General features: G+C 36.9%; 1 protein-coding gene across 1 annotated transcript in view; it reads left to right on the top strand.

Annotated features, from left to right (window-relative positions):
• RBFOX1 (RNA binding fox-1 homolog 1) overlaps nt 1-27937 on the top strand; it is a 917418-nt gene that overhangs the window by 798474 nt on the left and 91007 nt on the right. Inside the window, 4 exon segments of the mRNA XM_055806591.1 lie at nt 17571-17714; nt 20547-20600; nt 26065-26157; nt 27851-27911. Coding sequence (XP_055662566.1) covers nt 17571-17714; nt 20547-20600; nt 26065-26157; nt 27851-27911 — 352 coding nt within the window.

The raw sequence follows: 27937 nt of genomic DNA, 5'->3' as shown, positions 1-27937 counted from the left end.
TGGGCACACTTGGTACCTCTGTAGTATTCCTGCAAGACCATTGTGAAGATTAACAAGCTGTATAAATTTGACTGTTTTTTAGTATTGTGAGGATTTTCATGAAGCATTAACCATGACAATAGAAGAGGAAAAAGAATGTCCAGATTATTATTTTGTAAATTATTTTTATTTAAAATGCAATGCATGCAAGGCCCCCAACAGATGTAGGTGAAGGGTGTCATAGAAGCTATGTGTTCCAAGACAATTTAATTGCATTTATGGAATAATGTATCTTTGGCATTTATGGTGGAGGAGGGAATAAAAAGCCATGACTTTAAAATGCATAAATATATGTAGCATAAAAATTACTAGGAATTAACTGAATAATAACCCCCCCTGTACTTAGAAAGGGATGTACAGAGTATTTAAAGAGGTAAACCTGGCATATTTCACAAGGATTGCATTCTCACTTGGGGTAATGGAGAGAATATTTTATTTTTTTGGGGGGGGGGTGCGGAGTGGGGAGCTTTTCTGCATAGTTGCCTTTCTAGAGGGTTTTCTGCATCTTTGGAAGTACTTGGTGTCAGATACTGGACACCAGCCCGGGTTCTCAGCAGAGCCCCCTGTCCAGCCCCCCTGGGTTCCCAGCAGAGCCCCTGCCCAGCTGCCCCAGCCAGGGCCCCGCAGCGGGTGGTGCAGGAGTTGGGTGTTGATTTATTCAGGGATGGAGCTCAACAAACTGTCTGGGAAATTTTTTAGATCACCCTCACTGGAAATTTTTTTTCCAGGCATCTAAACAGAATGTCCTGTACTTCAGGTTTTGCTCATTACCTTTTGTCCTGTCACTGGGCACCACTGGCAAGAGTCTAGCTGCTTCATCTTTACTCCCTCCCATCAGGTATTTATGCACATTGATAAGACCCCCCAGAGTCTTCTCTTCTCCAGGCTGAGCAGTCCCAGCTCTCTCATTCTCTCCTTGTTTGTCAGGTACCACCATCCGTCGCATGTTGCTGACTCATATTCCATTTGTCTTTCAGGACTCATGTGTCTTTTTGCAAAGCTGCTTTTCAGCCAGTTGCTCCCCTCTGCATGGGGTTGTTCCTCCCCAGGTGTAGGACTCGGCGCTCCCCTTGGCGGAACTTGGCCCATTGAGGCCCCTCTGCATGGCAGCACAGCCCTCTGGTGTATCAGTCACCCCGCTCGGCTTTGCTTCACCTGTAGACACCACTGTTAGATTGAGTCCCATTTCTGAGGGTTCAAAAATTAAACTGTAGTAGCGGCTGAGGGAGCCTGGCTGTACCATTCCATGCTGATTCCTGAAGTGAACCACAGATAGCAAAACTGTTTGAGACTAATGGCTAATGGCTTCTCTGTACAGATACTAGATGAAAATAGGTGTATCTTGACTGAGGAATTCCGGTTGCTGTGGTTGAGGATGAACAAGGAAAGAAGTCTGTTGGCAAGCTCACTGGGAGAAGTAGGGAAAGATGGTGAATAGCTTTAAACTCTCAATGTTCAAGGGTTGCTATTAGAGAATGGGGGTTTTTTCCCTTTTTCCTGAGAACTTTTCCAGGAAAGTAAAACCTATTTTCAAGGAGATCTCAGTTCTGATTGCGCTTCTTCAATAGATGTTTCCTTAAACTTGATACCAGTGATCAAAGTTGTTGCCCAATTCTGCAGCAAAAGCTGCATGGGTGATGCTCTGTAACAAGCAGAATTCATAGGGTGGGGCAGAATTCACCGTAAGATTAACATTAACATCTAGATTTGAATTGGTAATTTAAACCCTTTAAAGATTTGTTAAACCATCCAGCACTCTTTGGATTTTTCTGGGTTGTTTTGGTTTTGGTTTTTTTTTTTTGTTTGGTTGGGTTTTTTTAAGTGGCAGAAGGGAAGGAAGAAGGGATATTTTCTAAAACTTGAAATTGTCTTTCACATTTATGAAAGAAGGGTGTTGGATGAGCTTGAAGAGACGGATGAAGAAGACTGCTTTTGTTTTACATAAAGCATAATGTTCCATAATGTGTTCTTCTCTGACTTTGGGTTACTGGAAACCCTGAGGCACGTTCCATTGACAGCGAAAGTGCACCTAGTGTGTTATAGAAAGGATAACATCAGAGAACAGCAGGCAAAGGCATGCTTTTCCATTCAAAGCATTGTATTGCCTTTGAGATGCTGTTTGCATTTGGTTGCAATGTCCTAAGATAGGAAAGTACCAAACATAACCAGTAAGAAAAATAAATCCATCTATTTTTTCATGGAATGGCAGTAATCTAAGTTTGAAAAATTACAGTCCTGCGTAGAAGCTGAACTGCTGTTTGTTAGGTTGTTGTGTACCTCGGTATAAAAAGAGCAATGTGATTTAGAAAGTGGGTTTTTTTGTGACACGGAAAACCCTCAAATTCTTCTGTGTTTCAGAGGGTTCAAGAATTGACTTCTTGGGCTAAGACATGCAAGTGAGCAAATGGAAAGTCACAGCAGGAATTCAGGAATAGGTGAGGGGTCAAACAATGAAAAACCTTTTATCATGCTGTCACATTTTCTTTCTTTTCATGAGCTTGCACCGTAGCAATCAACCATTCTCTCTCAGCGTGAAGCTCTGCTCTCACAAGTTCACTCAGCAGTTGGTTATGTCAACACAACTCTTACAAAAAGGGACTTTACATGCATGACATAAGTCTAGTTCAGGGGGGAATTCCAGAAACTGGCGTACGTTGATTCCAGCTGAGAGTAAGCACTGCTTTCTAAACAAGTTTTCATAGCCAGACCTGCAAATGTTCCATCTAAAGACACTTCTTGCCTTTGTTTTAAAGAAAGTAATATCCTTTGAAGCTGTGTAGTATAGTATTTCATTAATGATTTTTCATTTTTACAAATATCGTTAAATGTCACAGCATTATACAAGGTAGTCGCAGACTTCAAAAGCTATTATTGTCCAGATAGAACCTGTTGCCAGAACAAAAATTCAATAAAATTTATTGCAGCTTTGCAGCCTTTTATAATGTTGACTTATGATGGATAATACTTAGAAGAAGAATTTTTAAGCTAATTTGAACATTTAAGAAAAGAATCCTGTTCCATCAGTGATGCCTGTGCATTAATGAAGGACCACAGGTAAAAGTACAGTTGCCTTCCTGTGTATTGAGTTACGCTGTTTTGTAAATAGTTTCTTCATGTATTCAGGTAAAAACTGAGTTGGATAGAAGTTATTCAGGGAGAATGAATGGTTTTCCAGTAACCAAATTATTGCCAAAAGCTTTGCATCTGTCAGAAAGCCTTGGTCTCAAGAGCATTGTGTCCTGATTTATTGCCAGTATGTGTTTGCCTTTCAAAGTGTAACTTAGAAGAAGGTGTTTCAGAACTATCATAGCTATTAGGCATATTTACCTGTAAGCTTTACAAAACACTTCTATATTTCTTCATCTATTTTAACTCTCTTCACTGTAACTCTTGTACAAAATTTTTAGATGGCAGATCTGTATTTTTGGTAATCTGGAACATATGATACCCATTCCCCATTAATACTTTCAAAGGAAGCATTTCAATTCCTATTTTACATAATTCATCTGTGTAATTCTGTAATCCCTGAAGCCTTTCTCTGTGATTGGGGTAAGTGACATTTTCTAAACTGGCTTAAGGTGGCCTAAGACTGTGCTACCATAGAAAGGAATAGGCCTGTCCTCCAGCTTTCTCTTACCCAACATCCTCTACATATTTCTGTCCCTTTTTTAGCTGTGAATTGGATCGGCTCGCAGAATCATTTCAAGACGTGCGAATTTCCAGTAGCTCAGTGGGTCCGAACCAATGTTCATCTACAAGCACTGGAGTGACCACGGGGCAGGGTGTGAGGAACCCAAGTCCCAAGCTGACATGAAAGGCAGGGCTGTGTGTCAGGTGTGTTGTTGAAGCTTCAGCTGATTGTGAAACCACATCCTTAGAATTTATATGTTTCTGTTTAGGCACACAAGAAGAAACAAGCCCCATCATGAGAGAAATAACAGATGAATTTAGGATGTAAATGTGTTGAGTAATTTCTGGGCAAAATTGACATGAGCAAGTCATTTTTAGCTATGAGGATACTGATAACTTTTTGTTCTTGTAATACTTTGATGGCTTCATCAAACAGGCTTGTAAAATGTGAAGCTAGACTTCCCATTCAAATGATAAAAAACCCTTAATCAACTCTAATTAAGATTTCTGTATTTATTTTCATAGTATTTTTTGGTATGTTTTTATTTGTTGCCTGTCTGGATTTTACATGAGTCTTTCAAGTATTGAAACAAAATTATTTTTAAACACTGTTTCTGGTATTGAAGTCCATTTTAAAAGCAACAAGAATTACATCAGAAATAAGTCTTCTGACTAACAGATGCAAGAGGAATAACAGAATTGGTTGAATATTTGTTTTTGTCTATGTGTCACTGCTTATGATATTTCATTTGGATTAAATTAACGTCTTTGTCCTTTGACCAGTAAAATGTTTCCTAGTGTATCCGCTTGATTAATTTTTTTTAAGAATATACCCAAAGAATTCATTTTTAAAATATCTTGTGAAAATATCACAGTAATCCAGTTTTTGTAGATGTAGAATGAACTTCCAAGAATGTGCATTTCCTTCTTGGCTAATGGAGCCAGGATGCAGCTAATTAGAGAATGCTTTAGTTAATTTTTGTTGTTGTGATATTCATGGATGGGATCAGTAGGCGGTCAGAAATAGTTATTGAATCGATACAAACAATAAATAATGTATTAAGGCAACCTACTATAATTCCTTCTCCCATTTCAAGCTATTGATATGCTGATGTCAGTTGGATGTCCTTAACTGAACTTGGCAACTGCTATTAAAACCTATTATGAATATTCTTTTAAAAATCATATCTGCTTTTTATATATGGAAATTTTGCCTAGAGTTTTTAGACAACACATTTAGAATCCAAAACATTTATGGTTTCTGGTGTTTTCACTCCAGACATGATAGATATAATATTCCGTGATATCCTGCTGACTATTTTAGAAAAAAAATGATGAGCCAGCAATGGCAATGTAAAGCACTATGTAAGGACTATATTCCATATTGTTAAAGAAGATAGATTGGGGAAATAATTAATGTAGCCAAGTAATTAATAACTCTTTGGTTGCCCTGAAGTACCAGAAGCTTAAGAAACCTATCTTATTGCTCCTATCTGTCCTCAAAATTAATGATCTCTTATACAGGCTGCTAGCTTTCAATGCATAAGCTATCACAGTAATAGCAGTAGTTTCACGTAGCCTGTGGTATCAGCATCCAGAATGCATCCATCTAGAAATGAAAGAAATAATCAGTACTGCTTTAAAGTCTTCAACCTGGAACAATACCTGGTACACTGAAGCCCCAAAGCATATTCAATAGCAGGAACCGTAAAAATTGCCAAAGAAAATAATGAAATTATTCAGCTTCTTTTTCATTTGTCTGTAATTGAATTAAGAGATTCTACTGGGCTATGCTTGTGTGTCACAGTATATCGAAAACAAATGTCCCAGTCAGAGTCAACCTCCTTACATTGTCTTCCAGGTGGTGAATTGTCTTCATCCAACTGATCAAGGACCTCTAACATAAAATATTCCGGAGGGGAGGTGGCAGGCAGCCGCAGTGCAGGCAGGGTGCTGCCACCCTGTTCATGTAGGGCAGGGGTCCTCAAACTTTTTAAACAGGGGACGGTGCGCGGATGAAGTGGCAGGAGGCCATCTGTGGCTGCTCGGTTTCCCCCCCAACCCCCGGTGGGGCAGGGGGGTCTGTAAATACTGGGGGCCGGATTGAGGAACCTGGGGGCTGTATCCGGCCTGCGGGCTGTAGTTTGAGGACCCCTGATGTAGGGTATGGCTCAAATCTCACTGCTGCTGGTGGAGCCAAGGGCAGCATGACTTTTGCCCCGTTCAAAAGGCATTTCCACGAGGGGCTGCTGCTGCCAGGTGAACCTGGACAACACATGTCCCTGGCAGCCCACCCAAGCCATGGCATCACTTATGAGCCAGTGTTTGCTGTCGGTGATTAGGTGAGTTGCCGTACAGGCACGTCGTTGGTCATCTTTCTTACTGCTCCGATAAAGCTTTGTTGTCAGTCCATTACTCAGACATTAATTAAAGAACTCAGATATTGAGTGTAGTATGAGATGTGGAACTGGACTTGTGTAGAGGCTATTCTGGTCCTTTGTGGGAGGAAAGAGAGGTGAACTACTTCGATACGAAACTTACTTAAGGTGAATACTTTCATTAGGTTGATAGAATTTTGGATGAGCTTGTACAGAAGAGCAACCACTATTTTTTGCCTTTGTTTCTAAATGCCATTCTACATGAAGCAATTGCTTTCTTGTGAAGCAGGATATTATGAATAAATCTGTTCTTCCTGTACAAAACAATCAGGCTTGCTGGGCTGTCCAGCTTTGTCACTTGGGTTACCAAAATGCCATACAGCTTGCAAGCTAAGTGTAAGTGTCTCACATTTTGTCTCAACTTTGAAAGATGTATTTTAGTAATAAAAGACAGAATTGAACATATAATGTACTTTTTTGAAATGGAAGGGGCAGACTGCGGTTACACACTGATAGCCTGGGCAGTAGCCAGTATGGTAGCTCGGTGCTTTAGAGGGGGGACAGGGTGGCCTTGCAGAACAGGACTTGGCTGCTCTGTAGGTTTCTTTTCAGAACTGTCACATGATATGGTGACAAAGCAATTGCTTTAGTTTGTTTTCATTTGGGGCTTTGGATAGTAAAATGGTTTTGTAAAGGATATGAAAACAGGAACGTTACACCTTTTGTAATCTGGAAAAACAAAATAAATTGTTGGGAACGGTGAAATTATTTTATCAAGTGGCTATAGTGTTAGGGTGAAGTTCTGACCCAGCTGAAATAGAAGGGGCTTCTACAACTGAAATCAAGAGAGCCAGCGTTTCCCATGCAGTGTTTAAGTGTCACTGAAACCAAGCATTCCTACAGTATGAAATCCTCACAGTTGCACTGGAAATTTAGCAACATTATCAAATGCAGTCATGATCATACTATTACATTCCTTTGTGCATAATGGCAAGTCCCACATCTATGTGCATTTTGCACTAAATCAGAACAAAGAACAGTGCACATTGTCTTCAGAAATGGATTCTTAAGGGGATAAATTGATGTGGCATGAGCTGCATGCCTTCCAGTATGAGATACTTAGAATATTTTTATCTTTAGCACAGATTTGAAAAAATAATCTCACATTGTAATATTCTGAAGGCAATGAGACTTTACTATTGATCTCCACTCATGAGAAAAGGATAAAAGATGCAGTTGACAAGAAAAGAAGAAAATTCACTGATACTTGTGATAATGTTTATCACAGCTGTAAAAAAGCACAGCGATATTTTTTTTTCCATGTGAACACCTTTGTGTAAACATTTAAGTACAAACAGATGTATCTGCGTAGATAACTCCTTTTCCTCTATGTTCTTATGCTTCTGGGAGGCACATTGCAGAGCTGGGATGTCTCAGAAATAAATTTACCAAAACCAGTATGATTAATTAGTCAGACAATCTACTTAAGAAAACAGGAATGGTACAAGCCCATTGCGTTTGTCGGTATGCTGTTCATGGTATGTTTGAGAAACAGTATTTTCAGAAAGCCCCAAACTCAGTTTTAAATTATTCTCTCTTTTTAATGGGAAGGTAACTTTTCAGAATCTAGATCCTTTTTAAATGGAAAATGTGCAATGTTATCCAAGGAAAGTATGAAGTTGATTTACCATGCATGATTTTTTCAGTTCTTTGTACACATTCAGTATGGTTATATTTTTGCTCAGGACGCATATATATTTTTTCTGCTGAACTTTTCTCGATTGCTTTTTTTATCAGGTTTACAAATCAAATCAAACAGGTATATTGCAGAGCTCTCTGATATTATTTTCTGCGCTTATAGCACAATGTATTGAATTATGCTTGCTCATGTACTGCTGCTGCTATTCTCTCCAGATTGAGAGAGAATGACTGTGGGGGCTGTAAATTCACTTGGCTTCCAGCACCACTGGTTAAATCAAGAGCCCTATTCAGGCTAGAGAAGAGACAGAGCAAGTGTTCATTACACAAATCAATTTGGTCAAAAGTACAGCACAGTGGGTACTCAACCATTGCTCACATAATATTGTCAACTTAATCAAATAATGCCTAGAAGACATTCGCAAGCTCTTTCTCTCTGAGAAATAACTTGATTGGTGCAGCTGGAAAAAAACAGGTGCTGGTTTAGGCATATAGATATATGGTTTTTAAATGAGCTGTTTTTAAAAAAATAAAAAATTAAATTTCTAAAGAGCTTTACCCTTATGTGGGTATGTATACATGAGAAACTCAGCGAAGCACCTAAGTTTGCTGCTGAGTATATTTTAAAAAATAATCTATTGCTTTTCTTGTCTTTCTTTTCTTCCTGTAAGTATTTTACAGGTTATCCCTACTAGTATTAGGCTGTGCTTCCTCTAGACTTGGTGTGGGTTTAAAAAATACACAACCATTTTGTATTTCTTTACAGATTATAGAAGAATGATCAGGACTTGGTAAAGGTTTTCAAGTTATACGAATACAAGGTGTTTCTAGTTTGTCCAGGAAGAGATAACAGGTTTAGTTCAATTTTAGGCATTCCGACCCTTTGCTCCATTTACTTTTTAAAAGCTGAGACTGAGGGCAGGGTTCTTTTGTAGTGGCATGCAAACAGCTATTCTGTGGCAGCATTTCATTACCTTTTAAAACAGGGTTTGATGGTGAAAGATTTTGTCTACACCGCCATTGTTTTGTGGAAAATGGAAGAGATTAGTCAAGGAAAAAGAACAGAGGGGAACTCTTAACACTCACCATTTCAGTGTAAGAAACATTATAGGTCTGACTGTCTTCAACAGTAGAAGGAAAAGGATACAGAAAATCGGTGTTTGCTGGGAAGGAGAATGGAATTGTTTTTTCTGCCCAAACAGAGTACACAAGGCCCTCTCTGGTTTCAGGTTCACTGACCATTCTGTTTTATTGCATGCAGCGCCTTTGTCACAAGTACTAAGGATGGGAGGAGTAACCTGGGGAAATGGCTTTGTATTAGAGCTGGATGAAAGCTTCAAAGGATACCTCCCCCCCACCCCCACCCCCCCTCCCCTTTCCTAAAGAATGTATTTCTGGGTGAAATATATTGCAAATTTGGATCAGTAAGGTCTTAAGAAAAAAGTGGGGGAGATAATATTTTCTCCAAATAGGAAATTTTAAAATTTATTTTATCCAGAACAGCATCTTGTTTAGCAGTTTTCTTCACATCTATAAATTTTTAAAATTCCTCGGAAAAAGCTAGAAAGGGAAATGAAAAAAAAAAAGTCAAAATGTTTTACAAAATGGTACTTTTCAAAAATGTTTTACAAAATGGTTCTTTTCAGTTAACATATAACTCTTTGGTAAACTATGGTAGTTTCTTCTGATACCAGAACTGTGTAATGCAGGTTGATCCTGAGGCAGCACACTGGATCACGTGTTCTTTGTCTGAGATGGAATGATCTGAGACTCTACGGTTCACTTGCCCCAGAAGGAGCAGCAGCTCTTAAGGGACTAGATACCTCCTTGACAGGTGCCTCAGGAGCACAGCGCGGGCCGGTACCTGCATGTGCATAATCACCGCAGGTTTTATTAAGAATCATGTATGCCTCTTGCCAGTTATTAGAAGGAATGTTTTTAACCACTACACTTTTAAAACTTTGCAGCATAACTCCACATTTTTCATTGCATTTAACTCCCTTTCAGTGAAAACAGAGGAATTGGTATTATTGACAGTACTGGAAAAGCTAGGCTGCCCAGAGTAAAAACATTGTGGTTTTAGTTGATTTTAAGAATTTGACTTCAGGGTTGTCCTGTTTTGGCTGGGATAGAGTTAATTTTCTTCCCAGTAGCTGGTGCAGTGTTGTGATTTGGGTTTAGTATGAGAACACTGTTGGTAACACACTGATGCTTTTAGTTGTTGCTAAGTAATATTTAAACTAAGTCAAGGACTTTTCAGTTTCTCTGGCCCTGCCAGTGAGCAGGCTGGAGGGGCACAAGAAACTGGGAGGGGACACAGCCGGGACAGCTGATCTGAACTGGCCAAAGGGATATTCCAGACCACAGAATGTCATGCTGAGGATATAAAGTGGGGGGAGTTGGCCGTACCCTGGCGATCGCTGCTCGGGCACCAGCTGGGCATCATCGGTCAGCGGGTGGTGAGCGGCTGCATTGTGCATCACTTGTTTGGTTTTTTTCACATCTCTTTGGAACTGATTTCTCTCCTTTTCATTGCAATTGTTGTTGTTGTTATTATTAATTTTATTTCAATTATTAAATTGTTCTAATTTCAACCGTTGACTTTTATCTTTTTCCTGATTCTCCTCCCATCCCGCTGTGGTGGACAGGGGAATGAGCCAGTGGCTGCATGATACTTAGCTGCCAGCTGGGGTTGAACCATGACAAGTGTGAAGTCCTTAAGAACTTGAGTGAAGTCCTTTTAAAGAATAGAAGATTTCTCTTTCTAGAACTGAGTTAAAGAGACAAAAAATTAGTAGTTTGATAAAGAATTTCTTTACAAAACAATAGATTTCATTTTAACTGCCCTGGTGATGGATTTGGTTAAAGAGTGTACCTTATATTTATACTGAAAGTATCTTATATGAAATTATAAAATAATTTTTAAAAATACCCTCTTTGATCTGAGTTTGCTTACCTATAAGAATGGTTTCAATTTACATTTTTTCTACCACCTAAGCCTTCAGTAGCTCACTGGAATAAAGGAAGTTCATCTCAATTCATTTCTGTGTATGTGAGAATTCACTCTTCTGTTTTGCATTATGTATTTATAACTTTCATTATAAGTTTTAAGACCACCATATATTAAGATTTTTAACATTTTATAATTGAAAATATGTGGTGGAATAGGAACCCAAAAGCAGTCTGTGTGATTTGATCAGAAATGGAGAGGGGTATGACAGCCCTAGGTGCTGATTTACCGAGAGAGAGAGAGAGAAGAGCAAGTATGTGTAAATATTGAAGATGGCTGAAACTCAAAGGAAAGTTTTATGTCAGATGTAACTTTCATTAGCGTCATTAACAATGTTTTCTGAATGCAGGCTAGTGAAGGATTTTATTTTGGGTCACTTTTTCCTCAGTATATTTCAAACTGTCAGAGAATGACTTCAGATATTGTAATGGAACAACATATACAAGGGCGTCTCATTTTAGTACTAGTTTTCTTTAAATCTTTGTTATTATCATTTACACCTCCACACACTTGTGGTAGCTGATTTGATAATTTCGGTGATAAATATTAATGTGAGTCTATACTTGGGCAATATTTTGAGCATATCTATTTAATTTAAAATGGCTAGCTTAAGGAGTTGGTTTCATGATGTTTGTTTCTCTGAGGGGTTAGATATATATCATCGATTTTTCTGTTAAATAGTTTCTCTTCAATATTTATGAGATAACAACACAAAAATTAATTTTTATTAAAATGGAGATATCTACGTATTGAATAAGATTGGGCAAAGGTCAAGAGAAAAGCAAACTATAAAGAGAACTACCAAAGAATAGTAATAGCTTGACATAGGGTCTTAAGATAGAGAGGAAAAATTATTCTCTGAAATGATAAATTAAAATTGACATACAAAGACATATTTCTGGGTAGAGATGTAGACATGCCTCACATGATTTTCCCTGAATGTTGTCCATACCTAAATTAAATTTCATCAAGATTAAACTTGTTTAGCGCACATATATCGATTGAGTTAGAAATTACTAGGGAAAATTGAGCATCTCGATTCTGTATGAAGTGCCTGCAAATGCAATAAACAGTCGTTAAAGGATTCAAGTTTCAGCAACTTATTTTAACATTTATGACATGAAATGGTGCTGGAAACTTGCAATTGTGTGCAATTGTGTATTAATAAATATCCATAGCAAATGTTTTTTACATAAATAAGATTTTGTAGCACTGTCTGTTATTTTATAGTCAATGGGATGCCAGAGTTTTCATCCTGTGGTTCCCTCTGGGCAATACTCATCAATAATCTGCTAAATATGTAACTGTTTATTAGGTTTTTTAAATTAGAAATACATTCTCAGTGGAACCAGAAAAAAAGTCATGCAGCAAATCAGTGGAAATGACCTTTCAGTGAAGATGACAAATGACATCTTAAACCTCAGAGCTACAAACTAACCTGATACAGTGCTGACTGACATGCATAGGAAAAAAGCCAATCTGTAGTAATTTTCAAGGGTGCTGAGAACCTGCCGTTACCATTGATTTCTTATAGCACTAAGGGTCTGTTCTACCAGTGCTTTTGTAGCTTTACTTCTTGGTTTACCTGTTAATAAAGACTGCTTCTTTTAAAGTTATTTGAACCGTTTATTATAAGTGTAAATATTGATCTATTTAAAGTTATTTGAAAAAAATTTACACTGGATTTTGTTAAATAGCTTTAACAGTTATAAAGCATGATATAGCGTTCTAGAAATGTTTAGGAACTTCACAGTATCACAGAAATTCCGTACATCAGGCTTTGTAAATGAAAGCAGTCTATTTTGGGGTATTTATTGATGCCTTGTAATAAATATTGTACTGTGTCCACACACCCTGGGCCACAGCGTACTCATGTGATGCCGTTGTAACCAATTATGTCACTATAGAAGGCATAAAATGCCCTTAAAAAGCAAAAATCAAAACTTTATTGAAATTCATACCTGCAAAAGCTATATGCTGTTGAAAATAGTCGTAAATCTTGATTAGGAAGGGCAGACAAGAAAGGAATTGTTCCCTTGTAATTTAAGGGGGTGCCTTGTTCAAGGTCACAATTGTAGAAGGAGAGAGACCCTTAAAAGCCTCTGGATAACTATTAGAGGAAAAAAGACCTCTTTGTTCTGAAAATTATCATAGACACCCAGCTGGTAAAATTCAATGGATGTGCTCTTTAGTAGGCAACTGGAGGTACAGTACTGCACTCGTGAATAATAGGGATTTCAGGTGATTTAGTGCTTCCTGCAGCCTGACTGTCAATTGAGATTTGCTACTGGAATGTGCTGGTGACAGTTCTGCGACTGCCTGTACAGGAGGTAGCCAGGAGCGAGGTTCTTCTGGAGCCAATTCAAGCTGGAGTGGAGAAACATAGAGTTAATGCCAAGCTGGAGAGAATCTTTGGGCATGACTATGAAATGCAGCCTTGGGAAGAAGGGTAAAGAGCCTTTCCTCTTTGCACGGTCCCTCACTGTGAAGTCAGCCTCAGTCAGGTGATTATTACAGTGATTTCCCAACTGTCAGAAAAAGCTGTCAGTCTCAAAGAGGGAATAAACGAATTAAAGAATATTCAAGGAAGTTAGGTGTGGTGCTTTTTTGGTTCGGTTTGGCTTTTTCAGTTAACTGTTTCTACTTAGCTCCATTTCAAGGTATTTAAACTGATAATATTTTGGAGCCATTAGTGTCTGTTACTTTGTGGAGAATGAGTAGAGGTACCGGCGAACTGGAGTAGAGCAGACACAATGCTGGTTTTTAAAGAGGCGGGAGAGAGAAGTTTTGGTGATACAGGTTAAAGGGATGTGCTGGCGTCAGAGTTTGTCCTGCGAAAATACTGGAAGAGGTAAGTGTGCATGCACTGCTGGTTTTAACACCTGGAAGTACAAGAAGAATAACCATCAGCATGGATGTGTCAAAAAGACACATTCTTTTACTTCTGCAGTGGCCTTGTGGACAAAGGAGAAGTACTGAATGTTACATTTTTCTTTTTGTAAGGCTTTTGCACTTTCACACAAGACATGCTTTTAAGCAAGCTGGGAAATACAGTAAACGTGCAACTACAATAAGGCGGGGTAAAAAACGGGAAACTGTGTTTAAGTAGCAGCTCGCTATCAAAATTAGATTTATTAAAAGGAGTTCTGCAGGGATTTGTGGTGACTCAGTGTTTTCTCAGTACTTTCATTAATGATCTGAGTGATGGAATACAGTGTATACTTACTAAATTTGCAACAGTACCAAGCTGGGAAGGACCGCAAGTACATGGCAGGACAAGATTAGAATTCAAAGTAATCTTGATAAATTGTGGGTATTGTCTGGAGAAATAAGATGGTATTCAAAAACATCAAATGCAAGGTGTTTACATAGCAATAATAAACTACACAAATACAGCATGAAAAATCACTGGTTAAAAAGCAGTTCCATAAACAAGATTATAATGGATTACAAGTTGTATGTGAATTTACATTGCCAACTTCTGTGGGAAAAAACCCAGTACACGCATAAGGAAAAGGTGGGACGACCAGGTAGCAGATAGATCCAGTGGTAAAATGTGTTGAATAGGTGGTTTATGAATTCTGATCTCTTCACAAAGTTAAAATCATGAACTTTTGATACGTGAAGTTAACTGATACAGCTTTGTACTCAAAACAATTAGGTCATATGTGAAAACACACACAGACTGTAGTCCCTTTTATGTAATTTCTATTTAATAATAAGGCTTAAGGGGGTTGTTTATTTATTTCTTTTGCATAAAGCATACTATTTTGCTTGATTGAGTCAAGAGAGGGTATTGAAAGAGACCAAACCCATAATAGATCAGGACTTGCACTGATTGCATACAAGACTGCAGGGATGTAGCCAGGCTAATGTCCTACACCGACTTCAATTAATTTTTAAAGAAATACCAAACCAGTCTTTAGATCCTCTAGCAATGAAAATATTCTCTTGAAATGTATTATGTATGTGTAAGGTAAATTGCATTCTAGCTCTTTGAGTCCACAGGGCTTTGAAACTTTCCTTCCTGGGATTTTGCAAAATCCAGCCTGTCTTCTGTCCTATGTGTATTTTACCTCCTTGGTGTTACTTGGAAATTTGTATAAGCTCCACATACCAATTTCAGTTTGCACTTACCCTTCTCCAGATCTCCTATGCATTTCCGTAGATTTCTGGATGATAATACACTTTGTAAAGCAACTGTTATATTGTCAAGCCTTTTAATACATTTAAAATGGTTTAGTTGTGTTGATTCTGCCACAGACTTCTTTAAGGGCATTTGCAGGTGTGAATCTCCGACGATAGTGACTTTCTGAAGTTTCTGGTTTTCAGTCCTCACAGCCAAAACTCTGAGGCATTCTTTGTTGAAACTACCAATTTATTCACAGAAGCTTTAAATTTCCAAATAAAAAAGAAATGCCCAGAAAATAGCAGTACCTGGATGGACCCACTTCACCCATAATTTGTAGCTCCTTCATTTTAGCGTCATCTTCAGAAATCTCACTGGCTTTTTGTTAGCAATGTTTCTGTTCAGCTTCTTGGTACAGAAGTTGCTCCTGATGTTTTGGTATGCTAATAGTGCACAGTTCAACCTTCCTACTCTTTGTTTCTCATCATTTATATTAATAGAATGAACAGAAATTACTTTTTCCAATTTGCATTTATACAGTAAACTGATTATATAATTTCTTCCTGGGGCACCCTTTGTTCCTGAAGCTAAACAGCACCTTCAGAATTCTCTAATTCTCTTCAGATTAATCTAATTGACCTTAAATTCTTCCAGAGTGTTGTATTTTGAGAGTTGCCAGCCCCTGATCCCCCACCCGCTCTCATACACCATATCTCCTTCATAGTCCTCTCCTTCTAAGGCCTGAAGGTAGAAGGTAATCTCTGTGGTGTCTATGGATGGAACAGTTGCCTAAAATCTAAATTTTGAATTTCTGAGTTGGTTTTAGATAGCAAGAGATAGCATGGAATGTGGCTTTGTCTTTTATCAGCTATATACCCTGTTTAGTATTTAAATTGCTAGAAATTTGTAAAGATGAACTATTTAGTTTGTGGGACCCTTGCCATGAGTTTAGGGAGTAGCAGATGAATATTGTCACTGCAGTGGCAGTGACTCAGTTTTAGTTTTACACTTGAGTTGTTCCCTGTTTGTTTGGAACACCTGAAATCATTTGTTAGTGTACACAGAAGTTTGTAGTTGTGTATGAGCATCAGTGTATCCCGTGAAATGCAGACACCACCAATGAACTGATGCTTCTGCAGAAATGTAAGAACCTCTCTCTGTAAAGCGTTCTTAGCCCAAAAGTACGGGCAGTGCGGGAAATTTTACATGTTTGTACTTTGAATTTGAATTTACTGTGGAAGATGATGTTGAATATAACTTGCTAGAGTGAAATTTTTATGTAGTTTTCTCTGATGTAAATGATGTATTTAGTTTGAGTTGTTTTGCTTCCTTCTTAACAGCCTTATTGGTATTGAAACTGTGTGGTAAGGTTTATTTTTTTATAACCAGTTTTATTCTGCTTAAACTATTGTCTCTTAAAAGAAATGTGATACTAGCAGGAAATGGCAGACTTCCTCATTTTTTTTTTTTAATGAAAAAATTCAGAAAGACAAGCTGAACTGTAACATTAGAACAGAAGAGAAAAAGGAATGCTTGGGAGATTAATATGGTGGGAAGGAAGAGGAAGGGCAGAGAAAATAGAGTAACAGTTATAAGATGGTCCTTGTTGTTTTATTCAACTATTTTCTTTCCTGTTTTCTGGCAAATCCCTTCTACCAGTGCAAAAAACCCTAAACTAAATCAAAACAAACCCCACCGAAACCCCCAACTGCTATGCTGGTTTTACATACCTATGCAAAATCTTTTTCTAGTGAATGTGTGCTGTGCACACAGTGATTATTTAGGCACTGTATGATGTAAATAAAGAACACAGATAAGAAATTGCTATAATATACTGAAAGACCAGCATTGGTTACTTTTGCTTTTGGGATGAAGGACGTTATTTTTTTTCCTAATCTCTCAATGGGTTTATGATTCTGCTTGTTTGTTACATTGTAATACAAAGTGATGTCCTTCAATTATAAAATACCATTTTAAAACTAGAGAACAATGTCCCTGTAAGAAATACCATGCTATGATCTTAATTTTGGTGAGAAAGAAAATATGTGAAACTTTGTTTCTGGGTCTCACTTTAAGTCGAACAACCTTCACTGCTGATTATACTTCTGTTCCCTTTCACAACTCAAGGCCTTTTCCATAATGGTGACCATTTATCTAGACAAAATGACCCTCCAGTGCCCATCAGCACTGCTTATGAAATGGCAGCTAGGATGTGATGTGTTACCTGCCTCCTGTGTAGAAGTCCCAGTGGCCTCTAAATGAAAGTACTAATCTTGTTCGAAGGTGTATAGCTTGCTTCTGCAAGTAGGCTGCTGTTTGGACATGGAGGTTCAGTTTCTTCCATTGGCAAACACTGATGCAGTTAAAGGGATTTCAACAATTTTACAATATAGGGAGGCATATTTATTCATTATTTAAAAATAACTAAGCAAATCAACAAACAATAATCTTCCTATTCTCCAGTTTATTTCAAATACATTTTACAAATATCAATGAAAATGTATATTGTTGAGACAGATACAGAAATTGGTTTGATTTTCATGTATTTCAACTTCTGGTGTTCTTCAGTACCTTTGCACAGTTTGACCTCCTTTTTAGTCATTTTTCTGAGAATTGAAGCCCACCACTTTATATTGAAAATGGCAGAAATACTTACAATGTGCTTTATTTTGCTTTACCCTTTTAGCAGACAGATGATGCAGCACAGACCGATGGCCAGCAACAGACACAATCTTCTGAAAATACAGAAAACAAATCGCAACCAAAACGGCTTCACGTCTCAAATATACCATTCAGATTCCGGGATCCAGATCTTAGACAAATGTTTGGAGTAAGTACTCACACTTCATTTATGCTTTTTCATATTTGCAGTGCAATAGGGTTTTTATATTATAGGCAACCATGAGAGCAGTATTGTGATTTAGGCTGTTTAACCATTTTCAGTAAAGATTCTGTTTTCATTTATTTCTAACCAAACATCTGATTTGCCAGCCACAACTGGGAAAAGAAATTCTACTGATTCCACTGTATGTGATACAGCTGGGTGTATTCTGTGTATTGTGTTTTGTATTACATTCCAAAAAAGCTACATTGGCTTAAAATATTGAATGCATATATATTCCTGCTGTACACTTCTGGATTTCTAGATCTGTGTTTATTGATTTTGGAGAGCATGATGTAAATTCATCAATACTTGACCTCATGAGCAAGGAACCCAAATCTATAGAAGTAAGACATGGGCTGAATCTAATCAGGAAGCCCAGGAGTAGGAATCCTCACCCATCCCCACAGGTATTGTAGGTCTGCAAGCTTCTAAAGTTTTTGCCAGTATTTTTCTGTCTCATCATTTTTGCTTTTACCCAGGCCATTTGACCTACCTTCAAGTGCATTGGCTGTATCTACACGTATGTGCCATCAGTTCTAGGCTAACTGTTAGAAGTTAGACGAGGTGTCTTTTCCCTGCTCCAAGAATACGTTTGTCTTGAAGTGTCACTAAACAAAAGCTAGAAGTAGTGATTGATCAGCTGTTAGAACCCAGCTTTTCCTAGTTAGTACTCTTAACTAGTTTTGTTACCCTTGCTTTCTTATTTCTGACTCATGAAAACTTAATTCCCTTCTGTGTTACAGTTTGTTACACAATGCAGCACCAAGTATTTCATGGCTCTATACTTCTTTCCAGCTTTCATGTTCGCTTCAGATTTTTAAGTTCTTCTAATGTCTTTGCTTGTGAGATAAGCCATTGTGGTTTGCAGTATTTATTTCTATGCAATGAAGGAAACAGTCACTGGAAAAAGAGTGCTGGTGTAGTATTGGAAAATGAGTGACTGTTATGTTGTATCTTAGTTGTTATAAGTAACCTCCCCTAAGTACACCTAACGGCTCGACAGCAAAATAGCAGAAAGCATAATAATTAACCACCTAAAGAAAAACATGAAGATGTATTTAAATTTTAAAACCCACGTAAAATAGATAGATTTTATTTGAAATGAAAGTACCTTAAATGAAAGGATCTCTCTTCTTTCAGGTATTGTAGTAATTTATAGGTGAATAAAGCCTAAATTTCAGTATTTCTAAGTCTTAGGTCTCAGAAGACTAACACTGGAGAATGGCTAGAGTTTTCCTGCTTTAGAGTGACTTGGTAACAGTAAACGTTTAGCTTCTGAGTTGGTAGAAAAATTAAATTTTTGCAAATGTGTGTTGAAATATAAAGTATGGTAATACTGCATCATGACTGTGTTATACATACAGCAGAGGAACTTTTTACATGCACATAAATACAGCACGGGAGGACTGTTTAAACATTAAGTCAATGTGTGCTTATAGGCTAAAGTTGCAGTGAAAATATTAAGTAGGTCGTGAATGCAAGAACATAAAATAAACCAAGGGATAAGAATTGATGGTGGATTTTTCATAACCAAGTTGAAACACTTCAATAAGCTAGAAAAGGAATACTGCCCTTTCTGGCCTGTAATGGTTTATTATATCCTAAAAGACTGGAGTACAGGCTCATTTCTGCAGTTCCTTGGATTTTTGCTAGATTACTCTTCATTTGCCTGTTTCTAATTTCTGCCTTTTTATTTAATACATTGTGTCATTTATCAGTGTTAACAGTGATCCATCCTGCATGTTAATGACACACGAAATAACAGAAGCGAGCCCCTGATACGTTACAGTGTCACATCACAAAATGTGTCATATCAGAAAGCGTTCTAACTAAATACTGCCCAAGTCAAACATTTATTCTCAGTCTCCTAAGAGAAGTCCAGTGGAGTCTTTTTCTTTGGGATAGCAAAGTGGCCACGTTTTGTGTGTGTGAGCAATGCCTAGATGATTGTGAGAGCAGTTCTAAGGTCGAGGCTAATAGCAGTTACTACTAATATTATACTAAAAGTGCCATTCTGAGCAGGGAAAAATCCCCAACAAGTCAATATCCATTCTAATTTTCCAGAGTATACTCTAGTGAGTCAAGAGTTTCTTAAGGAGTAATGGTTATCCCTTCTCAGCAAGGGTGGAGGGAAATCCTCACTTCCTTGAAGCCAGCAACAAAACTACCAGCTGGTTTAAGCTTGTTCCTGTAAAGCCGAAGTAACCAAACACCTTTACCTATTCTGCAGAGCAACTGCAAGAAGTCTTCTGAACCAAAGGGTCTTCAGAGGGAAGGATGACCAGAGGGTGGCAATGCTCGTGCAGCCATTCATCCTGTCTCGTTAGAGAAGTTTATTACACTCCAAGCAAAGTAGCCCAGTAGCATATTACGTATGACAAAATGGTGTTGGCAGATGGGACTGGATGGATCACAGGGAAGTAACCTGCTATGTGCAAAGACAAAATAAAATAAAAGAAGAAAACTGGGACTTTCACTTCACTGTGATCACAGTTTAAAGATGATTCCCTCTTTGTCAGGTGGTTTCACTGAAGTTAAGGTTCATAAGCTCATATGTGGAATGACAGTGAAAAGTGTAATGATAGGTATGATTTAGTTGTAATAATGATCTGGCTTCTCTTCAGTGTGTTTTTTGGTGCTTGGCTATCTTTGACTTTATATTCTTTAACTTTTTTTTTTTTAATGTGGTGCACATTTTCTGAAAGAAACATTTGTATTAGATATGAAACAATTGTTGAAGTTATCTTATTTTCATGTAACTTTTCTATTTCTTTGCAGCAATTTGGTAAAATCTTAGATGTTGAAATTATTTTTAATGAGCGAGGCTCAAAGGTAAGCAGTTCATTTCACTCATGGAATTTTTTAGATTTGTTTAAAATATTTGTGTGAGTAAAAGGAAACAACTGCACTGCTGTAAAAAATAACATCTGAAATTCTATGTTAGTGAAAACATCTTTGGAGCTGTCATTTGGTTTCCTAAGCAGCATGAAAATCATTGGACTCATATCTTTTAAAGGGGGTAATTTTAGCTACTCCAAACTGGCATGCGTTTTATGGGAATGTTGATTTCTGCTGTCTTTATTCTTGAAGGATAATTATCTTGTTTATTTTATAAGATGAGTCCATACTTACAGATATTTATAGGCAGGTTTGTATTAGTACAGGTATTTTTTTCCCCTATTGAAATGAAAGATGATAATGATACCTAATAACTATCCTCTTTAGTAATTAACTGAGAAAATATGTGATTGTTCCAGATTATCTAAGTGCAGATGTTTTCCTCTTTAGTTAAAGCTTCAGTACACCAACCCTTTGAAAATAATCATTTAACATTTATTTGATTAAAAGAGTTCTTACTGTATTGCAAACATCTATATTTTTCTGAAAATTACTTTGCCTTAAATGCATACTTCAATTTATTGATATTTAAGAAATAAAGCAAGACAGAATGCCTATGACTGCCATTAGCTTCGTTACCTGGTGCAAAATTGCAGCCCAGTCTTCTTCACCTATGGTATCAGCTGCATTGTAAGGGTTTACGTGGATGCCATATGCATGATATCTTTTTCCTTTTCCTGTCATGTCAGACACCATATCATGTTTATCCACTGATGTTTCAGTCTTCCTGTAACTCTCACATACGATTTATTATTAGTGGTAGAATTCTTTTCCTGTTATAGACATACTGACATTTTTAAAAAGTCACCTATATCATAAATCTGTATTACATCAGACGTATCTTAATTTGGTTAATTGTTCCCTTAATGTGTTATTATTTATATTCTAAATGTAAAGCTGTTTTTTTTTTTTGTTGGTTTTTTTTATTAGAATAGCTGAAATTTCCTAGTTTACATTCCAAAATTATTCTGGCAATCATTAATTAGTACTCTTCCCTGCTAGCCCAAACCCAGTTGGAACTTTTACCACTTTTTCAGTAAACAACCACAATGTATGGTATTTGGTGGCTTACAGTCTCCTGCTCTGGCTGAAGTTTATTGTCATTAAATTGTAGCTGTTCAGTAGTGTTTGCAAAAGACGTTGACTGTTCAGAACCTGCCTCTGCTCCATAGCATTATAAATTCCAAAAGACTTCCCCCATTTGCCACCTTTGACATCCTTTGAAGATGGAGCGGAACTGAGTACACATCGTGGTCGTGGTGGTTTACACGTTTGGTTAGCCATTCAGTCTTACACATGTAGGACTTCTAGTCACCACATCTGCATTGGACTGCATAAGTATAAGGCTTTTTTAAAGTATTTGGGGGATGGGGTGAGGAGGTATTTCTGAACTGAGTGGGTTTTTAATAGTGGTCTCGCACTAGTGAAAACATCCCAGTACCTTGTGCTAAACCCAAGCTGCTCCTAGAAAGGATTCCACAAGGAAGAGGTTTTCCTAGGTGGGCTTGTAATATCACTACCTCAGTTACACACTTTGCATTAGACTCTAAGCCCTGTTCTTAGTAGATACTTCTACACTACCTAGTGCTGTTTGGTGCATCCAGGCTGGCTCTGAGTAGGCTGCTGAAGATACTCAAAGCAGCTCTGTGATGCATCTCATTGCTTGTGTGTGCTGCTTCTCATCTTGTTTAGAGTTATTTCAGGTATTTTGATTTGTAAAAGTACCCTTAGATTCTCTCAATTAAATAAAAAGTTTGGGTTTTTTTTCCTTAATCTGATCATTTCATGTCCATTCTGTAGGATTTAAGATGCACCAGATTAAAGTCCCATTCCTGGCAGTGCTTATCTATGTTTTCATAAAAACCCACTGAAACTGAAAGGACTACTAAGTGGTCTCAAACTGAGTACAGGTAAAAAAGTTTGCAGGATCAAAATTCAAATTTGTTTCTAGCTGCAGTTTGGCATAAAAGAGTTGCTAGATTTTTTTTTTTTGTTTCTTTCTGTTTTTATTTCTTTTGATTCTAATAATTCATGTTTTAAAATATTCCTGTAAAAACAACAGAAGTAAGCTTGTTTTCATGCCATGATAGTTGAGAAAAGTGGAATTGCTTATTCAGAAAACATAATGCTGGAGCACCACCGTAAAGTATAATATAATTTTGATGAAGGGGATCTCTTCAAAAAAGAAACCCTAAAATAATACAAGTTTCATGCTACTGCAAATTTCTGTTTGTTTGTGGGCATAATAATAATTAAGATAACTTTGCAAGAATTGCATGGCAACACTGCTGACTTTTGAAACTCTTTATAAGAATTGCAAGAATTTCAGTATTGTTTTGGCATAGACCTTTCTTACAACCTGTGAGGCTTACCTTTGCCAATTCTTGAAGCTGTTGATTAAAGTAACATGAAGAACTGCTGGTAACTTTCTCTGCATTTCCCACTCACCATGGAAGGAAGATTTAGAATAGAGCTTCTGTTACTGTGCCTATTCTAACACTACTCTGCAGTTTTAACACTGAAGCTCTCCACGGAGCCGCAGGTGGCTTGTCTCGGACGCAGCTGCAAGGCTGTAAAGATACAGGAACATCAACAAGTACCGTTTTTTCCCAGGTGTAAATGAATGTGCTATACAGCTATATAGTACCTACATACTTTCACAAATCTGTTTGTGTGCATAGGTGTTAGTATATATAATATATATATTAATATATATTTCTTCAAATAAGAGCTGCTCACGTACTAACTTGGCTATTGTTAAATCACTTGACAGACTTTAAAACTAAAATGCAGAAATCTGCATTACTAGTTAATACAATACATAGCACGCTAAGCTAAAGTAGCTGTTGAATCAGCTGTGTATAAAATTAATGTTAATGTGTTTATGTAGATATTTGAACGTGTGATGAATCTGTGTTCTGTGATTGAGTTTCTGTGTCAGCTAGGTAAAATTAAAAATTTGCATAAATAATAAGAACTTAATTGGAATAGTGTTAATTATGAGAATAAGTACAACATAAGAAATGAAAAAAATACAATGAGTATTCTTTTCAGAATCTTTGAAGTTTCTGTCTTATCTTGGCTTGTGGCTCCACTTTATATCTTTTCCTAATTTTTTAATATAATTAGGTTTTCATCTTTTCCTTTAGTCATTTGAAAAAAAAATAACTGGTAGTGCTGAGAGCTAAGAAGACTGATTCAAACTTTTGACTAAACAACTCCCACCAAATGTCCGGAATTCAGAGGGACAGACATTCAGCAAGGAGGAGGGGGGAGAACAAGCAGTTTGTGCTATAGCATGGAGCTAGGCTCTTTGGATCGATGGGTTCAGGGATGTTTTCCACTGTGAAATTTACTTAAAAGCATCTTAAATTATGAGCTTTTTTTTTACAGAGCTTTTAGAAGATGGGAGGAAGCAGTTGAAGAAATAAAAGTTTAAAGTTGAGGGTGGGTTTAGGTATGCGAAAAACCTATGCAGGCATCTAAACCAGAGGGATTAGTGCTAAGGAGGGGGGTTTACTTTCTCTCAACACTTCTGGTGCTTTGGGGAAAAGTGTATTACATCCTCAGTGTTTTGTGACAGGCAAGGTCGTGGCTTTCGGCTGGAAGTGGGGAGGGTAGAGTGGAGGAAATGTGTGGAATCAGGAGTTTTGAGAATGGCTTTAGCTAGATGTGGAACTGCTGACAGAGCACTTCTGGGCTCCTCTGCAGCTTGGCTTTAAACGGGGGGAAGGACCAACAGCCCGTGTGTTCAAGCTGAAGAGAATGGAGCATGAACTGCTGCTGGGTATAAATGGCACCTTCTGTGGTGTAAGCTGGCATAAATAAATGTGTTCAATAAGTAGGTAAAATAACCCAAATAACCCATATAATGATCCTGGTAGTCTCTTAACTTTTTTTATTGATTGGCAATTAATTAGGTTTGTAGTTCATATCCATTGTTTTTCTTAGTGCTTGATGTCAGTTTTGCTTTAGCTTCATATTTGGTCTCCTCTGTATAATATAATGAATGTATAAATATATTTTCTTTTTTTCTTTTTTTCTTTTTTTTTTTTTAAGTCAGTCAGTATGTACATAATAGGTAGAACTGCAGAGAGTAAGTGCGTGAATACTGGCCAGAAAACTTAGGGAATGGACTGGAGCATGAGGAGACATGGTGCATGGCTTATGGCTGAGAACATAACAGAGGAAAGCTTGAACTTTTAGTTCAAGCTAAAGTAACAGTAAATAAAAAGGTTGTGGTAGGACTTGCAATGTGTGCAGCAATGCCCATTTATAATGTGGCCATATATAATCTGCAAATGTTTCTTGTTATGAAACACCAAGGATGTAGATGCTTATTTGTTCGGATAACTTTGGGAAAGCATGCAAAGGCATTGTAGTGCTCATGTAAGAATTAATTCAAAGGGTTGGTGTATGTTTCTAAAGTGGTTTTCAATGTCTGATTTTTTCAAAAATATTTGCCATTGTAAACATCAGTTAACTTAGCACAAGAAAAAGTGTTTTAGTAGGATTGGAAATGTTTGTTTAGCCTAATATTATAAAGCAAAGCATTTGTCAGAAGCAGAATTTCAGACTTGTTGAGTATTCTCCTGTCCCGCTAACACGGGATTTGGGAGTTTTACCACTTGCATGTTCTGTATGTGGGAAGTAATATACATAAAGAGTAAATGAACCACTTAACCTTATTCAAAACTTTTGCATTTTTATTCCTTTATCAGAGTTTCTTTTTCTATTCACATCATGTGATTTTCTTTGATCTGTTAATACAAGAAAGTTTATAATTTGTTCTAAAAGTACTTTTGTTTTGTTGGTGGTTTTCTTTTCTTTTTTATTTTATAAAAAAATAAGTAAAGGCTGTATAGTTTGACAAAAGTTTAAGTTACCCTAGTGTTGCATGGGAACAATGTTTCTTATGATCACAACAGCATGATTAAGTAGGCAATGTTTTAGAGTATATTGACATTCAGTGTTGAATTTTGTGCACATGTTTTTTATTTTGTTGAGATATCTGCATGTCATTAAAATGTGGTTCATTTTCTTTTCTCATTAGTTCATTTATTTCTATGTGAAGACACTGTAATTTATTTTAATTTCATTTTCTTATTGTTAGATTTATTTTCCTCTGTAGTGACATGTAGAAAGGTATTTTTGGTATCATTCTTTGAATTTCTCAGAGGGTATTATCTAACTGGTGACAGGAAAAATTTGTTCACATTTGTCGCTTATTTATTGCACATCTCAATACAATTATATTTTTTCTAATTTGCATGTTACAGAAATGAAGCAAGGACAAGAAAATATTAAATTAAAGACAGAGAACATAAGCAAACAAGTGGTCATTGACTGAAATAATAATGTGCATGTTGTTTTCCCCCCTTCTCCCTCCTGCATGCAGGGATTTGGTTTCGTAACTTTCGAAAATAGTGCTGATGCGGACAGGGCGAGGGAGAAATTACACGGCACCGTGGTAGAGGGCCGTAAAATCGAGGTGCATGTTCAAAATATTTTCCTTTTCATCTTTTTTATAAATGTCTGCTTCACTCTCATTTGTTGTTTCAGATGCATCATTGGTGTCTTCTGTGTGCTCCCCTTTCCCCTTCCCATTGTTTATATATATATTTATATATAAAGAGAGAGAATCTGGCCTTACTTGGGTTTTTTATTATTATTTCTTTTGTAATTATTATTATTATTATCATGATTGCTGAAAGGTTGATGACAGAATTAAAAAAAAAATGAAAGCTTTAATATTTTGAAGTTATTTTGGATGTTTTGTAAATCAATGGGTGCAGTAGATTCCAAAAACCAGCCAACAAAAAAAAGAAAAAAAAAATTGAGAACAACAAAAAAAGAAAAAGTGTGACAGACAAAACAAAAACAAACAAAAGGTTGGTTTTTTTGGTTTTTTCGTTTGTTTTTTTTTTTTCCTTTTTTTTTTTTTTTCCTGCAGGGTTGATGTGGGATCCACAGTGGCTTTTAAAAATTAAAATTGGGAAAGAAGCATCCAAAAGATGTACAAGAAAAACAAACAAACAAACAAAAAAAGCCAGACTAGAGACCGAGCAATTTTAGCATTTAATTTTTAACGAAACTATCAGGCCACTTTGGCTTGATGGCCTGAGCCATTCATACCTATTAAAAAAACAACAAAAATGTGTTTTAATACCACTGGATCCCCTTCAATACTGCCTCAGTCGTATTTGTTAGAATAAAAAAATACCAATTGAAAATGCTGTCGTCTTTTGAGTAAGATGTTGCATATTTTGCCTTTTCATTTTCCCCCTTCGACGGTAGCGCTTAGGGCCCTCACCAAACTCTCAGTAACCATGGTAACTGTATACATACCCATGCTGGCGATGGTGCTGAATGGTAAGTGGAGAAGTCCATCTGCCGTTTCACGTATTTAGCGCTGATATACCACGTGAATTTTTTTGACTTGTTGTATTAAGTTTTCTTGATGCTACATTTTTTTCTATATTGGTACGCCTGTAATTGAGTGTACGTTTTAAGCAAGCCTGGGAGGCACTGATTGGATTGAGGATATGACTTCGTGCACATCTTACTCAGATTGTTAACTCCATATTGTGTTAAATAATGCACCCTCTTTTTATCCTTTTGTTAGCTGTGATTTTAAAGCTTGAATGATTTTGTTAATTCTTGCAATGAAAAGGCTCTTGTTCCAAGTGTTGAATGCTAGATGTTGCTTTTCCAATGGTACTTCTCTTCTAAAGGGTTATGTTGCACACTGCTAAAATTCGTTTGTCCCTTTTTTTGACATTTTCTTTGTTTCCTTGTACCTTGTCTCTTTCCTTTCTACTCCACTGCATGTTCCTTCATATGATCTTTTTTTCTGTTTTGAGTATTTATTGTATCAGTGTTATCATGGAATACAAGCATGCTCTTAAGTCTTAAATTATGCAGTACCTTTTAATTTGCTTTTAATGTCTTTTTATTAAAGTTTAAATGATATGATGTTGCTTTATTGAAATGATTTGTAAGTTAAAATGGTTATGAAAGTAAATGTAATTATAAATAGTATGATTTTGTTATGCTCCTGTTGCCTTCTATAAATTAAATTGCATTTTATTTTTACATGACTAATAGCAGTAATAATGCATGCATTTAATAGCAACATGGACTCTCTCTGTAACCCTTTCTAATCTGGTGTTCTATGTGCTTAGGTAAATAATGCAACAGCACGTGTAATGACAAATAAAAAGACCGTCAACCCTTACACAAATGGTAAGTGCATGAGATCTGGGTGCGTT

Source organism: Falco peregrinus, chromosome 5 (genome assembly GCF_023634155.1).
Source record: "Falco peregrinus isolate bFalPer1 chromosome 5, bFalPer1.pri, whole genome shotgun sequence".
Taxonomy (NCBI): domain Eukaryota; kingdom Metazoa; phylum Chordata; class Aves; order Falconiformes; family Falconidae; genus Falco; species Falco peregrinus.
This window is presented reverse-complemented; position numbering and strand designations above follow the sequence as displayed.